Source organism: Bubalus kerabau, chromosome 22 (assembly GCF_029407905.1).
Source record: "Bubalus kerabau isolate K-KA32 ecotype Philippines breed swamp buffalo chromosome 22, PCC_UOA_SB_1v2, whole genome shotgun sequence".
Lineage (NCBI taxonomy): Eukaryota > Metazoa > Chordata > Mammalia > Artiodactyla > Bovidae > Bubalus > Bubalus kerabau.
In genome coordinates this window covers 47,523,157-47,537,473 of record NC_073645.1, presented here as the reverse complement: position 1 = coordinate 47,537,473, position 14,317 = coordinate 47,523,157, and the positions used below count along the sequence as shown (strand labels likewise).

Genomic DNA, 14,317 nt, shown 5'->3' with positions numbered 1-14,317 from the left:
GAGGGAAAGCTGGGCTGGTATACGAGTATCTGGGTAAGGTGCGGGGAAAGAAACTTCCACGAGTCATTTACTTTACCTTGTTCTCTTCTTAGCTGAAGATAGCAGCTTGATGGACTGAAGGAGAAGGAATGACAAGCGAGATTCAAATATACTGAGCAGTTTTGTCACTTCTTCTCGATTAAGACTAGGAGAAGAATCAGCGGCTGGAGGGGTCTCTTCACTCTTAGGCTAAAGACAACAAAAAGTGATTTCAGCTCAGTCACCCCACAGTTACTGCTTCATACTGAAGTGGTGGACCCACAGTCTGAATAATCCAGCAAACGTTTTAACCAAAAACAAAGAGCAAATCAAGAGGATTTTTGTCCAGGGACAGCCCTGTTGGCCGCCTTGTCTTGGCCTTCTCTGCCTCCCTCCTGTGAGAACATTCAGACAGACCAAACCACATGAAAAAACTGTCTCAACCCTAAACGGCACTTATGTAGAAGAAACTAAGCCTGAACGAAGCCCTCCGGACTTTCCAACACCACATGCTCAAGGAACAGATGGAAACCGGTCCTGTGTGGTTTGAGAACCAGAACCTGGAAGTTCGCAGGATGGAAGCGCCATGGGAACTCAGGGAAGCTTTCAGCCACAGAGAAGGCAGCACGAACACATGGATGCCGGGAGAACTGAAAGGCCATCCCAGGGAGCTGGCGTAAGCCCACTCACCGTTCAGCTGCAGGCAGTTTAGTGGAAATCGATACAGACCTTTTTTTCCTCTTTATTCCCAGGGTCTTATTATTAACCAAGGTCTATGTGGTTATTTAAAGAAACAATTTTAAAATATAAGATACACTTGGAAGTTAAAGAAATGCTTAATAATTCCACCAAAAAAATAAAATAAATTACTGTTAATGTGTTTTTATGCAAGTGTTAGTCGCTCCATTGTGTCCAACTCTTTGTGACCCCATGGACTGTATCCTGCCAGGCTCCTCTGTCCATGGAATTCCCCAGGCAAGAATACTGGAGTGGGTTGCCATTCCCTTTTCCAGGGGTCTTCCCAACCCAGAGATCAAACCTGGGTCTCCTGCATTGCAGGTGGATTCTTTACCATCTAAGCCACCAGGGAAGTCCCATGCAAAGCATATATATTTATATATTTGTATACATGTGGAAAATTCTGAAAGAGATGGGAATGCCAGACCACCTGACCTGCCTCTTGAGAAACCTGTATGCAGGTCAGGAAGCAACAGTTAGAAGTGGACATGGAACAACAGACTGGTTCCAAATAGGAAAAGAAGTATGTCAAGGCTGTATATGGTCACACTGTTTATTTGACTTATATGCAGAGTACATCATGAGAAGTGCTGGGCTGGAGGAAGCACAGGCTGGAATCAAGATTGCTGGGAGAAATATTAACGACCTCAGATATGCAGATGACACCACCCTTATGGCAGAAAGTGAAGAACTGGGGAGCCTCTTGATGGAGGTGAAAGAGGAGAGTGGAAAAGTTGGCTTGAAGCTCAACATTCAGAAAGCTGGGATCATGGCATCCAGTCCCATTGCTTCGTGGCAGGTGGATGGGGAAACAGTGGACACAGTGGCTGACTTTGTTTTTCTTTCTGGGCTGCAGGGTCACTGCAGATGGTGATTGCAGCCATGAAATTAGGACACGCTTGCTCCTTGGAAGGAAAGTTGTGGCCAACCTATAGAGCATATTGAAAAGCAGAGACATTGCTTTGCCGGCAGGGGTCCATCTAGTCAGGGCTATGGTTTTTCCAGTGGTCGTGTATGGATGTGAGAGTTGGACTGTAGAGAGGGCTGAGCGCAGAAGGGTTGATGCTTTTGAGCTGTGGAGTTGGAGAGGACTCTTGGGGGTCCCTTAGACCGCAGGGAGATCCAACCGGTCCATCCTACAGGAGATCGGTCCTGGGTGTTCATTGGAGGGACTGATGTTGGGGCTGAAGCTCCAGTGCTTTGGCCACCTGGTGCGAAGAGCTGGCTCATTTGGGGAGACACTGATGCTGGGAGGGATTGAGGGCAGGAGGAGAGGGGGATGACAGGGGATGGGATGGTTGGATGGCATCACCGACTCACTGGACATGGGTTTGGGTGGACTTCCGGAGTTGGTGATGGACAGGAAGGCCTGGCGTGCTGCAGTTCATGGGGTCGCAAAGAGTTGGACACGACTAAGCGAGTGAACTGATACATATACACTATACACACACATGCATGCGTATGCCCACTGTACATACTCACCATGTAGCATTTACTTTAAGATACATAAAAAACTGATAAATCTTTTTTTCCATTTACCTGTTCAAATTCCTCCACAAGCTCCTTTCTGATAAGCTGGAACGCATGCTTAGTTCTCACCATTATATCAAGGGCCCCAGATAGCGTTTTTAATTTCCCAACATTGCTATTCTGACCTAGAGTGGCAAACACAAAATGATCGTTCCTTTAAACATAGAGAAACTCATCCAATGTGTTAATGAAAATTCTGATTTTCAAACACTGTGAAGGTAGCTCATGAAAATGCCAAGAAATCTTCTAAATCCAACTTCTGTTTAGTAATTATCCCTAGAGAAAACAGTAGAACTAGAGAAAGCAATAAACAATCATTGTTTTCTTGCCTCACTATCTGGCTTCATACTCAATAATAGTAAACATTTTTTTAAGAAGGAATTAACCATACTTATCATCATAGCAAATTTGTTCCTAGTATCTACTTTTTTTAAAAAATAGAAATGAATCGTGCTCATTCTAAGGAATTCAAACATGGAAAATTCAAAGATGCAAACTAGAAAAGAAGACCGCCCTAGATCACCCCCAGAAAGAGCTACTTGACATTCAACTATGCATATGCTGCCAAAAATTTAAAAAGATGCTTTTAGTAAAAGGTATTTCTTCCTTTTTTTTTTTTTTTTAAGATCTTTTTGATGTGGACCATTTTTAAAGTCGTTATTGAATTTGTTACAATATGGCTTCTGTTTTATGTTTTGCTTTCTTTGGCTGTAAGGCATGTGCAATCTTAACTCCCCGACCAGGGACTGAATCTGCACCTCTGCACGGGCACTGGAAGGTGAAGTCTTATCCACTGGACTGCCCGGAAGTCCCCCTAGTAAAAGGCATTCCTAAAAACTGTTTTGAGTAGGCAATACATTCTCAAAATGTGTAACGTTCAAGTGGGCCGCCCTGCCGGCCACCCTGCCTTCTCCCCAGAAGAGACAGTGCCATCAGTTTCATGTCCATCCTTCCAGAGACACTGTATAAACAGGTACACATTAAATTCATTTTAATTTTATAGAAGAAAATAACTGAAACCAGTATAATTGCTGTACTTCAAATAAATGTCTGTTTCTTTACCAGACAAGAGATAACTTCTCGCAAGATGCTTCTGCAGAAAGGGAACAGCTGAACAAGGTAGAGAAGTGAGTTTAGAAAAAAACATTCGGTGGTGGAGAGCCAGACCACTCCAAGCTGAGGAAAATGACAGAATAAAACGTCTCCCTTGACCCCTCCCTACCCTCCCGCCTCAGCTTCACCTTGTCAGGCTCTGTGGTTACCGTGCAGACAGATTCAGTGAGGCCACCACACCTCCACCACCGCATCTCCACTCCCACCTTGTTCATGATGATTAAAATCTTTGTCTAAAGTAACTTGTCACAATTTTTTTTTTTTTTTTCAAATAAGAAACCCTGGGCTGTATTCCAGTGTTTCTAGTCATTAAACATAATCTAACACATTTATGTTTTAAAAAGCATTTCAAAAAAACGTCCCTACCCAAAGACATTAACGACGGGCAAATTCAAAAGAAGACAGCATTACTTACATCCAAGAGTGATCCACAGGTCTGCCTCACTCTAAGACAATCCAACACTAAGCCAATGCATACAAATCTGAGAAATAAAGAAGACTTACTGGTCATCTGAAATTCTGCAAAGGCTACTCTTTCTAACTGTACTCTAAGGAGTTCACACGGAGCGTCTTTCAGAAGCTGAAAAAGCTTTCCAGCTTTGCTGTAATGAAGGTCTGCCAGCACCCGGTGCTGCTTCCTAAGCTGCTCATCACCAACCTAGAACCAAAAATAAAATAAATCCTAAGGCTTGGGCTTCACAGCAACTACATCACCAAATCTCTGAATAACTACATGCTTTTCAGCGTTTTGTTCAGTCCCAGGGCTCTAGCTCTCAAATCTGCGTCTGTTTCATCGGTCTTTGTGTCACGTGAGGAGGAAGGCCAGCTCCAGCCTTCTGTGTGCAGGTGTCCAGCTGTCCCAGAGCCAGGGAGCTGCCCAGAACCCTCTCATGCTGGCATCTGCCGTGAGGATATTAGGCCACCTGGACAAATGTAAGTTTAGGTTGGGGCCCCCCTGAGGCAAGTGAAAGAGTCTAGGGCCAGCTCAGAGCGGAGAGAAAAACCCTCTCCCGGTTAAGCTGGGCCTCAAAGGACAATATTCTCAGGATAAAGGCAACCCAGAAGCAAATCCACACCCAAGGGACTGCAAGGTAAGCTGCCTTGGTGCTAAGGAAGGGAAAACAACAAAACCATTTTTAAAAAAAATCCCTGAGAAACTATATAGGCACAAGACTCCTGGCAGAAGCAAGTCACCCTCTGAAGGAAGGCACCTCTACCTCAGGCCTCAGATTATTCTCAGAAATACATGGGTTTGAGCACCAGGATTCATGTACAAGACTGTTCATAGCATTGTTTCTAATTAGCCCCTCGTGGCTCAGAGGTTAAAGTGTCTGCCTGTGATGCAGGAGACCTGGGTTCGATCCCTGGGTCAGGAAGATCCCCTGGAGAAGGAAATGGCAACCCATTCCAGTATTCTTGCCTGGAGAATCCCATGGACGGAGGAGCCTGGTGGGCTACAGTCCACGGGGTCGCAAAGAGTCAAACATGACTGAGCGACTTCACTTTCACTTTTCAGCCTCAAACGAGAACAACCCCAAAGCTCAGCTATCACAGAATGGATAAATAAACTGATATACTCATTTAATGAATCCTAGATGTTCAAGCTGGTTTTAGAAAAGGCAGAGGAACCAGAGATCAAACTGCCAACATCCGCTGGATCATGGAAAAAGCAAGAGAGTTCCAGAAAAACATCTATTTCTGCTTTATTGACTATGCCAAAGCCTTTGACTGTGTGGATCACAATAAACTGTGGAAAATTCTGAAAGAGATGGGAATACCAGACCACCTGACCGGCCTCTTGAGAAACCTGTATGCATGTAAGGAAGCAACAGTTAGAACTGGACATGGGACAACAGACTGGTTCCAAATAGGAAAAGGAGTACGTCAAGGCTGTATATTGTCACCCTGCTTATTTAACTTCTATGCAGAGTACATCATGAGAAATGCTGGGCTGGAAGAAGCACAAGCTGGAATCAAGATTGCCAGGAGAAATATCAAAGATGACACCACCCTTATGGCAAAAAGTGAAGAGCAACTAAAAAGCCTCTTGATGAAAGTGAAAGAAGAGTGAAAAAGTTGGCTTAAAGCTCAACATTCAGAAAATGAAGATCATGGCATCTGGTCCCATCACTTCATGGGAAATAGATGGGGAAACAGTGTCAGACTTTATTTTTGGGGGCTCCAAAATTACTGCAGATAGTGACTGCAGCCATGAAATTAAAAGACGCTTACTCCTTGGAAGAAAAGTTATGATCAACCTAGACAGCATATTGAAAAGCAGAGACATTACTTTGCCAACAAAGGTCCGTCTAGTCAAGGCTATGGTTTTTCCAGTGGTCATGTATGGATGTGAGAGTTGGACTGTGAAGAAAGCTGAGTGCCGAAGAATTGATGCTTTTGAACTGTGGTGTTGAAGAAGACTCCTGAGAGTCCCTTGGACTGCAAGGAGATCCAACCTGTCCATTCTAAAGGAGATCAGCCCTGGGATTTCTTTGGAAGGACTGATGCTAAAGTTGAAACTCCAATACTTGGGCCACCTCATGCGAAGAGTTGACTAACTGGAAAAGACTCTGACGCTGGGAGGGATTAGGGGCAGAAGGAAGAGGGGACAACAGAGGATGAGATGGCTGGATGGCATCACCGACTCGATGGACATGAGTTTGAGTGAACTCCGGGAGTTTGTGATGGACAGGGAGGCCTGGCGTGCTGCGATTCATGGGGTCGCAAAGAGTCGGACATGACTGAGCGACTGAACTGAACTGAAGCTAAGTAAATGAACAGTTATGCATCCACCTGGAAGAATCTCCAAAATGTGATATTAACTAAACAGCAGTAAGTCACAGAAGAATATATACAGTATGGTTTGTTCTATAAAGTTCAAAACCAGATAAAATATAAACATACTGCTTAAGTGATAAAACACAGAAACGGTAGGGACATAATAGAAAATCTGGGACAGGAGTTAATCTGGATGGGTACTGAGAGACTCAGCAGGGGGAGGGACACACAGAGTGCACCTGAAGGACCCTTCCGCTCCTTAACTGCAAGGTGAGGTATGCAGGGCTTTCCTTTGTTATTCCTTAAACTGTACAAATGCTTCACATGTATCCCCTGTGTCCTTTGATATGCATGCTCTGTGTCACAGTAAAATTTTTTAAAACTGGGTGATGGATACTTTAAAATTGGCATAGAACCATTTCTATAAAGAGTAACTACATGAAAAAAAAAAGAGGCTAAAATAATACACTCAGTCAAATATCTAATTTTGCAAACTAAGGCCTAATCAATTGTAATGGAAAAAATATGCAACATGGGGGGAGGGGAAATACCTACCCTCCAAGCTTTTCTGAAATGGCTACAAGAACAGATGGCATTTAAAATCTATACAGAAATGTAAGAAAAGCAGCACTTCTAACTGGACTGGAATCGGAATGGCAATACCTGGTTCCGCAGGCAGCTGTGGTACATGGACGCCAGCCTGTGATGGATGGTTGCAGCTCGGTACTGACAGAGGGGCTGTCGGGCAGACACAGAGTCCACGTCGCAGTATTTCAGCGACTTCATCATCGCCTCGCTGACTTCTTTTTCAATCTGTGTATTTTTTTTTTTAAGGGAAAGGGAAAATAATGACCATCTCATAATCTTATGTAAGAATTTTAAAAACAAATACTGCTCGTCAAGGAAAAGACTGTAACAGATGCTATGTATCTGTTAAACAAAGGAATATATAAGGTTAATACTTCTACATAATCCAGCAAATATTATCACCTGCTCTTGAGCTTTTCTAGATAATGGAGCATAATCTTGCTGTAGAGTTGCCATCGTAAAATAAGTAGTGGACAGTTCCCAATTCACCGAGTCCCAGACGGCTGGGTGTATGTCCCGTGTTCCCAAGGACCTCAGAGCTTTCAGGTAGTAATCAACAGCCTGTGAGGGAGCAAAGAGGGCCGCTGTGACTCAGCTCAAGTACATGACTTAAACTAAAACATGCCTCACAGTCACCCCAACAGCAACTTCACTTGACAGAATTTATGGGACAGTGTCTGAAGAAAGGGAAAAAAGTACATCAATGATGCTTTTCAATGACGGAAGTGATTTCAAGTGGACTGCACGCCGCCCACCTTTCCTCTTGAGTCTGTCATCAGCCAAGCTGTTTTACGACTCGTGTGAACCATGAGGATGCATTTCTTCCTTCATTTTTTTTTCTCCTTTCTAAATGAAAATTATAGCTTATATAACTAGCAAACTAGATAAAATATTTTTTGACAAGTCTACAGATAGAACAATTTGCTGGGTTTGAATGTATAAAGCAGCAATCCTCCCCACCTCTGTCACAATGCTGAAATGCACGGTCATTGTATTCAGCCAAACAAAATCTCACTGAATTCCATCACCCACCAATAATTTCTACATTTCTGGTGTGTACTTATCCACTTTTTCTATGAATATATAAACTTAAGAAAAATAAGATCACTTTGTTTTAAAGCTCAATATGCAATGAACATTACTCACTAAATATAATTTAAACAGATTGAAAGTTCTTGACTAAATGCGTGTTCTTGAGTTCTTTTACCTCCTCCAATACTAGATATCACCATTTGCCAAAAAATTTTACAATTTGATAAAAGAAACTCAGTTTAAAAATTTCATAAAACTTTGAAATTGTTCTTACATATGAACCAGTTTTTTTGCTCAAGGTTATTTGTTCTTTCTGCTACTGGGGCAGCTTATTTTCAATGATTCTTAGTTGTTCTTTTTATCTTAAGGGTTTATTAACCTCTGAGCTGTCGTGTGCTTTATTTTCCCTAGATTTGGACCACTCTGCAACTATGCTTTCTGTTGTGCATTTAAAAAACAATTTTTATGCATCTGAACATCCATCTTTGGATGGATTTTTGTTTTGCGATTTTTGCTCGTAGTGTTATGAAGGGAAAGTGCCATCTCATCAGATTAAATATCTACCTGTGTTTTCCTTTGAGATTTCTACAGTTTCACTTCTCCATGTCGATCTTTCATCCATTTGACATTTACTCTGGTGGTAGTTGTTGTTCAGTCCCTAAGTCGTGTCCAACTCTTTGAGACCCCATGGACTGTAGTCAACCAGGTTTCTCTGTCCATGGGAGTCTCCAGGCAAGGATACTGGAGTGGGTTGCCTTTTCCTTCTCCAGGGGATCTTCCCAACCTAGGGATCGGACCCCTATCTCCTGTGCCTCCTCACTGGCAGGCAGATTCTTTACCACTGCACCACGCAGACTGGGGTGGCTTTAATCTGATTACACCAATGCAATTTACTGAACGATTGTGTTTTCCCTATCAATTCAACCTGTCGTCTTCACTACTGAATCCTTAGTATTAGGCCAGTTGCTGATGTCTCATCCTGTGCAATCACCACAGTTAACTATTTTAGTTTTATAACCTTTTAGTGGAACTACAGCAAAGTGTAAATGACAAGTGTGAACAGATGAAGCCCAATATGCAAGTGTGTTACCTTATTGTAATACAAGCCTTCTTCCGGTGAAAATTCACGTTTAAATTCATCACCTGCGCCACAGTGCGCCTGTGCACAAATCCGCATGAGTCGTCCCGTGTTACATAATAAAAGGGCCGCATTTGTGGCATCGTCGATTGACTCAAAGTTGTGAATTCCCTTTTCAAAACAAGAAAAGCTTTTTTTCCACAACTGTTGCTCTGCAGTGGACACAGTTTTGCTCACTTTGCCAAAAAAAGAAAGAAAACAATTGCGTAAGCAGGTATCAGCGTAAGCCCACCAGTGTGTCTCGATGAGAGGAGCGCGGCAGAGACAGGGTGTCCAGGGTAGCACCAGCCGCCTGGGTCAGCTGCAGCGCACTGTTCTCATCACAGCTGTTGTATTCTCTTCACACCTATGTTCTCATCACACCTGTTATGTTCTCATCACACCTGTTATATTCTCTTCACACCTATATGTCATCACAGCTGTTATATTCTCTTCACACCTGTTATATTCTCATCACAGCTGTTGTTACATTCTCTTCACACCTGTTACATTCTCTTCACACCTGTGTTCCCCACCCCCAGACTTATGCTGAGGTCCTAAACACAAACGCAATTCCTTTAAGGCCATCTGTTGCTGCTGTTCGGTTTCTAAGTTGTGCCCTCCTCTTTGTGGCCCCGTGGACTGCAGACCGCCAGGCTGCTCTGTCCATGGGATTTCTCAGGCAAGAATACTAGAGTGGATTGCCATTTCATACTCCAGGGAATCTTCCCATCCCAGGGACTGAACTCATGTCTCCTGCATTGGCAGGTGGGTTCTTTAGCACCCAGCCACCCGGGAGGTCCATAACGTGGGACTCTGATCCAAAATGACTGTCCTCATAAAAGACACAGATGCCAGCCATGTGCACAGACAGAAGGCCAGGTGAGAAAACAGCAAGAAGGGTGCCACCTGCAAGCCAACGGGAGAAGTCTCAGAGAAATCCAGCCTTGGACTTTTAGCTCCAGACTGTGAGACATCAACTTCTTTGTGAAACCATCTAGTCCATTGAAATTTTTTTTTTTACTCTTTATCTTGTATTGGAGTACAGCTGATTAACAATGCTGTGATAGTTTTAGGTGGACAGCAAAGGGACTCAGCCATACGTACACATGTCTCCATTCTCCCCCAAATTCCCCTTCCACCCAGGCTGCCTCATAACACTGAGCAGAGTTCCCTACTATATCCCTATGCTATACAGTAGGTTAGTCTGTGCTATTTTGTTATGGCAGCCAAGCAGGCTAAAACAATATTCTGAATCCTCTTCTCTATTAATAAGCTGGTATTAAAGCAAGCAAATAAGAACATCTGAGCAAAGCACCATTTTATAAAGATTCTAGAGACATGGTCCCTTGAATTTTAAGAGGCACAATCTGCATCTTCTCGAATTCTCCTTTCTGATTACCACTTTTCATATGCCTTTACTGACTTCCTCCTCCAGAGGCACCTTAAAAGCACATGTTCTTATATCTCAATTTAAAAAAATATACTATATATGTATAAATAACAATAAGAAAAAAGCTCAGATCCTCCCACTAGCAATGACCTCTTGTACCCTGGCGCCAAGCACCACTCACAGGGCACAGGCATACAGTAACTTACTTATTCAGCTCATGCACGGTCCCCAGTTCTCTCCCTCAGCCCTTTTTGTTTCTCATGCTGTGTGTACAGCCTCTACAATCTCACCCATTCCCATGGATTCAACTATCACCCCGATGTGAATGGTTCCCAGCCTAAGTCTCGTTAACCCAAAGAGCTCTTGCTAACCCACACATTTCTGACTACTAAACCAGACCATTCACTCACATGTCCACTAGCCTCTCACACTCAACATGGGTCCAGAGGAATCCAACACCCTCTGCCTGAATCACCGAAGACCACTCGTTGCTACTCCCAACACCCACTGACACGGTATCTCTGGCTCTTTCCTCCTGCCTACTCTGGTCAGGACATCCCACCTTTCCCACGTCTGCCTGCTGATGCCCTACATGTCACGTGCATTCTGCCCAAACTATACCTTCTTCCCACAAGCCTTCCAAAAACATGCAACTCGAAGAAACATCTTCTTTCCTCACTCCTCTACTGTACTGCACTGGTACTTACAGCATTTTTCAGAGATCTGTATTCATATCTGGCTTCCCAACTCGGAAAACTAAGTCTTAGCTGATTTTATATCCAGCATAAAGCCTACCACATGGCTGACTGTCCAACTCACTTCTGAACAGATCTGGTGGAGGACAGAGGACACTGAAATGATAACTCCCAAGGGAAAACAATGTCTCTTCCTACTTTTATTTCTTCAGGATTTAATAATAAAAGATAAACAGTGCATCCCTTTATGACAGTAAAAGAAATGCCACAGTTCTTGGCTTAACTATGTAAAAATCAGCATGATTTACTAACAGAATAGGTGATAAAGAGAGGACTCCAGAAAGATACTCACCTAGTCTCTCACTCTGTAACGCAGCAGCCTGATTCATGTAAAAGACACCGATTTCATTTCTAATGTTACCCATTCTCTTCAGTACTTGTACATAGTGTTCTGGATTTTGACTTTTTAAGTCACTAAACTGCAAGATTTCATTAGCAGCCTCATAACATTTACAACTAACTGAAAGTTGACTTTCTAAGTCTGTAGACAAATCAGTGGCCCATGCAAATCCTTAAAAGAAAAAGAGGAAACATTACCACAGGTCATACGAACCCTTCTTCCTTAGCATCTAAGTAATCTAATACTTTTAAGACAAAAGAACAAATAGATGCAATATAGTATAAACATATTAAAATTCAATTAATACCACTAAACTTTTAAATTTCAGAAGTAAAGGTCTCTGAATTTATTTAAACAACTGCATTTTATTGAACCATTAACATCTGATTAAGAGAAGTACTTTCCTGCCTAAAAATATCAAACAAGACCCAGATTTTACCGGATGTACCGCTTATTGGTAAAGACCTAAAGTTGTCCACTGATACGAAGTAAACCATTTTTCTTTTTAATTACTGAAATCCGTTCTTGAAATAAATTTCTGACTGCTACCAGAGGCTAGTTATGTACATTTCCTTCTCCAGAGGATCTTCTCACCCCAGGGATCGAACCTGGGCCTCCTGCACTGCAAGCAGATTCTTTACCGATTTAGCCAGGAGGGAAGCCCTATTATGTTAATAGCAAGTTTAAGTCGCAGAAGAAGCTTAACTGATAAGCTCTAAAGACTTAAACCTGCCATCTAGTGGAGACTGGAGTAAACTCAGGGGCTGGGCCCAAAAACTCAAGAGAAAAAAGGGCAGTACCCCTGTGGCTAACTTTCAGGGAGCACGTCACTCTTACAAAGAGGTACCTTAAGTGAAACTAACATGATGGGAGCTGCAAAAACAAACTACGGATTTTCTCACCACATCTATTAAAATAAAACGGTCCTCTGAGAAATTCGGACAGAGAGGAAGGGAAGAAAGAGGGCCAGAAACCCCCAAGGAAAATTATACATTTCCTCCCTCTGTGTACTCTCTAGATGTTAACAGTCCAAAACTTTGGGATGTGGGTATCAAGTGATATAAACAACTCAAGAGCATAATAAACAATTTCATGATACATTACAAAAGCACCTTACGTCTCATTTACTGCCCTAATCGCAGGTGCTTATATCTACTGGATAGAGCTAAGAGGAGGAATACTGCTGCTGTGGACTAAATTCTCCCATCTCCCAGGCTTAAAATCTGACGACTCCAAAAACATAGCCGTGAACCAAGTTCAAAAAATAATGACCTCTGTATCTTAGCCCCCAGGAACCATTCGGAAGGTAAAACATTCATTTTTACACATTGCTAATTCCTTTTCAAAAGAAAATCATGGGTTGGTCAGTTGACGAAAGGGTTATTACAGAAAGACAGTGTAAAATGGTTAATATGATCGTCTCCAGAGATTATTTTTAGTTAGTTCCAGTTGTATAATTAGTAATTACAAAATACTTCAAAACCATTTTAGATACAAATACACAGGATTGTGTTCAATGTTAACATTAAGAAACGATGATACCCTGACATTTCTGGCACTTCTCTGAGCCACAGTGCAGGCCCTCTCCCTCGCATACCCTGGCAGCTGGACTCCCTGTGGAGGCTGTGCAGGATCTCCTGGTCCTCCTTTGTTTGGTAATTGAACTCCTCAAGGTGTGCCGCCCTGTTGCTCGAGTTCTGGGCCAGCATTAGCTGGATATCACCACAGAGCGTCAAATACTGAGAAAGAAACAGCAGCACTTCAGAAAGCATATTGGTGCAGAGGCAGCAGTAAGTATCTATGTGGAAAGAGCAGGAAGGAGAAAACACACAGCACGTTAAAAATGAAAGGACACAGTAAAACTTACGAAGATCCTTCATGTATTTCAAAATGAAGGGCTGTTAAACCAGAGTGGAAAATACTAGGAAACATACAAGGTGAAAAAAAATTTTTTACATGAAAATTTCACTGAGTAAAATTTCACTGTGATTCAGATGCCTTCTCTGATCTCTCCTTCCAAAGCTATTAAATATATTCATCTGCAGTGACTTACCATGGCTCTGCAAAGCTAATTTAATGTATCGTAATGCTCTTCCGTATTTCTGAAGACTCATGGCAGCATCAGACAAGACGTAATAGGCCTTTGATGACTTGAGAATCAGCTGGAGCTTCATTTTATGTTGCCAAGAACCAGGGATCATTCCAGATTGACTGGAATAATTACCCTTCTGAAGGGAGCCCACTACGACATGAGGGGGAAAAGACGCACATTTTATTTGAATGTAAGTCTCACTGTACAAAAAAAAAAATCGTTTCTTGATATAAACACACCAGGCTTCGGTACAATTAACAGCTACAACAAAACTGGTAAATACTATGCTACTTAAATGCAGCGAAGTATTAATAGAACAGCAGTGTCTCAATACTCTTGAGGTCTCCAGAGCCCCGCTTCCACGCAGCTGTCAACTCTGTCACTCTCTCTGGGGGTCACTGACATCACTGGGTTCATGACTGACATCTACTTCCTTTCTCTAGCCTATGGGTCAACCTGCCCCAAAGTTCACCTTCCTGCTGCTGCTGCTGCTAAGTTGCTTCAGTCGTGTCCGACTCTGTGCGACCCCATAGATAGCAGCCCACCAGGCTCCCCCGTCCCTGGGATTCTCCAGGCAAGAACACTGGAGTGGGTTGCCATTTCCTTCTCCAATGCATGAAGGTGAAAAGTGAAAGTGAAGTCGCTCAGTCGTGTCTGACTCTTAGCGACCCCATGGACTGCAGCCCACCAGGCTCCTCCATCCATGGGATTTTCCAGGCAAGGGTACTGAAGTGGAGTGCCATTGCCTTCTCCGTCACCTTCCTAAAGCACAGCTTTAATCACAGTAGAACTCCTGTTCTAAACGTTAAAATGGTTCCTCACC

The 14,317-nt window shown here is 42.9% G+C and overlaps 1 protein-coding gene across 3 annotated transcripts in view; it reads right to left on the bottom strand.

Moving 5' to 3' along the window:
* Positions 1-14,317, bottom strand: part of EDRF1 (erythroid differentiation regulatory factor 1) — a 33,778-nt gene that overhangs the window by 1,189 nt on the left and 18,272 nt on the right. For all 3 annotated transcript variants that reach the window (XM_055559805.1, XM_055559806.1, XM_055559808.1), the window contains 9 exons: positions 13,456-13,644; positions 13,000-13,200; positions 11,355-11,573; positions 8,888-9,111; positions 7,168-7,326; positions 6,841-6,990; positions 3,904-4,057; positions 2,296-2,411; positions 77-228 (listed from right to left, as the gene is read on the bottom strand). In XM_055559805.1, coding sequence (XP_055415780.1) covers positions 77-228; positions 2,296-2,411; positions 3,904-4,057; positions 6,841-6,990; positions 7,168-7,326; positions 8,888-9,111; positions 11,355-11,573; positions 13,000-13,200; positions 13,456-13,644 — 1,564 coding nt within the window. The remainder of the gene's footprint in view (positions 1-76; positions 229-2,295; positions 2,412-3,903; positions 4,058-6,840; positions 6,991-7,167; positions 7,327-8,887; positions 9,112-11,354; positions 11,574-12,999; positions 13,201-13,455; positions 13,645-14,317) is intronic.